Source organism: Panthera uncia, chromosome A2 (assembly GCF_023721935.1).
Source record: "Panthera uncia isolate 11264 chromosome A2, Puncia_PCG_1.0, whole genome shotgun sequence".
Lineage (NCBI taxonomy): Eukaryota > Metazoa > Chordata > Mammalia > Carnivora > Felidae > Panthera > Panthera uncia.
In genome coordinates, this window is record NC_064816.1 from 16,152,987 (window position 1) to 16,154,984 (window position 1,998).

Consider the following 1,998-nt stretch of genomic DNA (forward strand, 5'->3'; position numbering starts at 1 on the left):
TCCCAGCCCGCCGCCGCCCGCCGCCGCGGCCATCGTCGCCGTCCGTCGTCCCACCGCCCGGCCCGGCCCTCGCAGCGTTCCCCGTTCGCACCCGCGCGCGCGCGCGCGCAGCCGCCACCGCCACCTCCCGGCCCCGCCCAGTCAACCCCCTTCCGGCGCGGAGGGCCGGCCCCGCCCCTTCTGGGGACCCGGTCCGTAACCGAAGCGGGCACGCGCGCACGCATGCGCAGCATCGGGGCCAGGCAGGTCTCAGACGAACTCTTGCGCCCGCCTCTTCCGCCAGTCGAGGCAGGCTGCGTACCTCCTCCGCTACCCAGCCTGGGCCTCTGCGTGTCTTGCTGCATCCAAGTTCCTTCCTGCGTCCCGTCAACCAGTGCAGGGAGCTTCTGTCATCCCCTGCTACAGCCGGGGAGAAAAGACCTGGCGAGAAGTTCCGAGGGGGAAGCCCGTTTAGGGTGTCGAGTGCTGGCCGAGGAACCCACGGGAAGGGTGGGAATCTGCGTCTGCCTTCTCTTGCCCTCAGACCTTCTACATCAAGCCGCCGTAGCCTTTGTAAACATCCATCTGGGACCACCACCCGGAGCTGCTCCAGCGGCACACACTTTACTTCCCCCTCGTGGCCCCAGCCGCACCACCAGCTCTTTCCTGCCTCGGAGGCCCTAGCACCAGCTGTTGGCGCCACCTGGACAGCTCTTCCCCTTTGTCGCTTAGGCTTTTTCGAATTCATAGCTTAAAAGTACTTCAGAAAAACTGAACAGCTAATCATACTCGACATTCTCTGTGCACCACTCACCACGATCTAGTATTTTTCTTATTTTCTCACTTGACCACATGAGAACTTAATTTTGACTTATTCACAGGTGTACTTTCGGTGCTGAGAGCAGAGCCTGTTATCTAATGTTCCGTAAATATTTGCTGAGTAAGTGAATGAGTGACCTATAGGGGGGCAGAAAGATTTTAAATTATTAACAAATTGTGATTGGCCATTATGGAGTTATAATATTATAGAACAGCAGACGACTAATTGGTTGTGAGAAAGTCTGGTGAGTTTTTGAGATCAACTTTTAAGAATGAATAGAATGTGATCAGGGAGAAAAGGACATTCGGACACAGGAAAACTGGATCAAAGGCTTTAAAGTGTGAAAGCAAGCTGGGAGAAACCCTCCTTGAGCCTATGGTGTGGAAGCAGGAAGGTTACTTGGTTGTGGCAGTGAATTTTCACTTTATCCTATAAGCATTGGGAAACCAGCTTGAACACAGAGAATGACATGATCAGGTTTATAGATTAGGAAGAAAACAATTGCATATGTGGGTGATACATTAGAGGAAGAAGATGAAAAAAGATGACCTGAGGGGAGCCTGGGTGGCTCAGTTGGTTAAGGTTAAGCGTCTGACTTCAGCTCTGGTCATGATCTCACAGTTCGTAATTTAGAGCCTAGCATATGGCTCTGTGCTGGTGCTGACAGCTCAGAGCCTGGAGCCTGCTTTGAATTCAGTGTCTCTTCTCTCTGTTTATCCCCCACTCACACTCTCTCTCTCTCTCTTAAAAATAAACGTTAAAAAATTTTTTTAATTAAAAAAAAAAAAAAGATGACCTGATATAATCTAGGACAGAAACAATGAGAATAAAATAGGAGTAAGATGCGGGGCACCTAGCATTGAAAGTGCAGAGCATGCTTGGGATTCTCTCTCTGCCCCTCCCACACTCTCAAAATAAATAAACTTTTTCTAAAAATCAAAAGAAAAAAAATGTGGTAGGCCTTAATGGCTCACTAAGTTAAGCATCCAACTCTTGATCTTAACTCAGGTCTTGAACTCAGGGTGGTGAGTCCAAGTCCTATGTTGGGCTCCCCAGCGTGGATCCTACCTTAAAAAATAATAATTGGGGGCGCCTGGGTGGCTCAGTCGGTTAAGCCTCCGACTTCAGCTCAGGTCACGATCTCGTGGTCCGTGAGTTCGAGCCCCGCGTCGGGCTCTGGGCTGATGGCTCAGAGCCTG

General features: G+C 51.4%; 1 protein-coding gene across 1 annotated transcript in view; it reads right to left on the bottom strand.

Moving 5' to 3' along the window:
• Nucleotides 1–727, bottom strand: part of SMARCC1 (SWI/SNF related, matrix associated, actin dependent regulator of chromatin subfamily c member 1) — a 173,598-nt gene extending 172,871 nt beyond the window's left edge. Inside the window, exon 1 of the mRNA XM_049639431.1 lies at nucleotides 8–727. Within this exon, the coding sequence (XP_049495388.1) occupies nucleotides 8–727 (720 nt within the window). The remainder of the gene's footprint in view (nucleotides 1–7) is intronic.
• Between the last annotated feature and the right edge of the window lie 1,271 nt (nucleotides 728–1,998).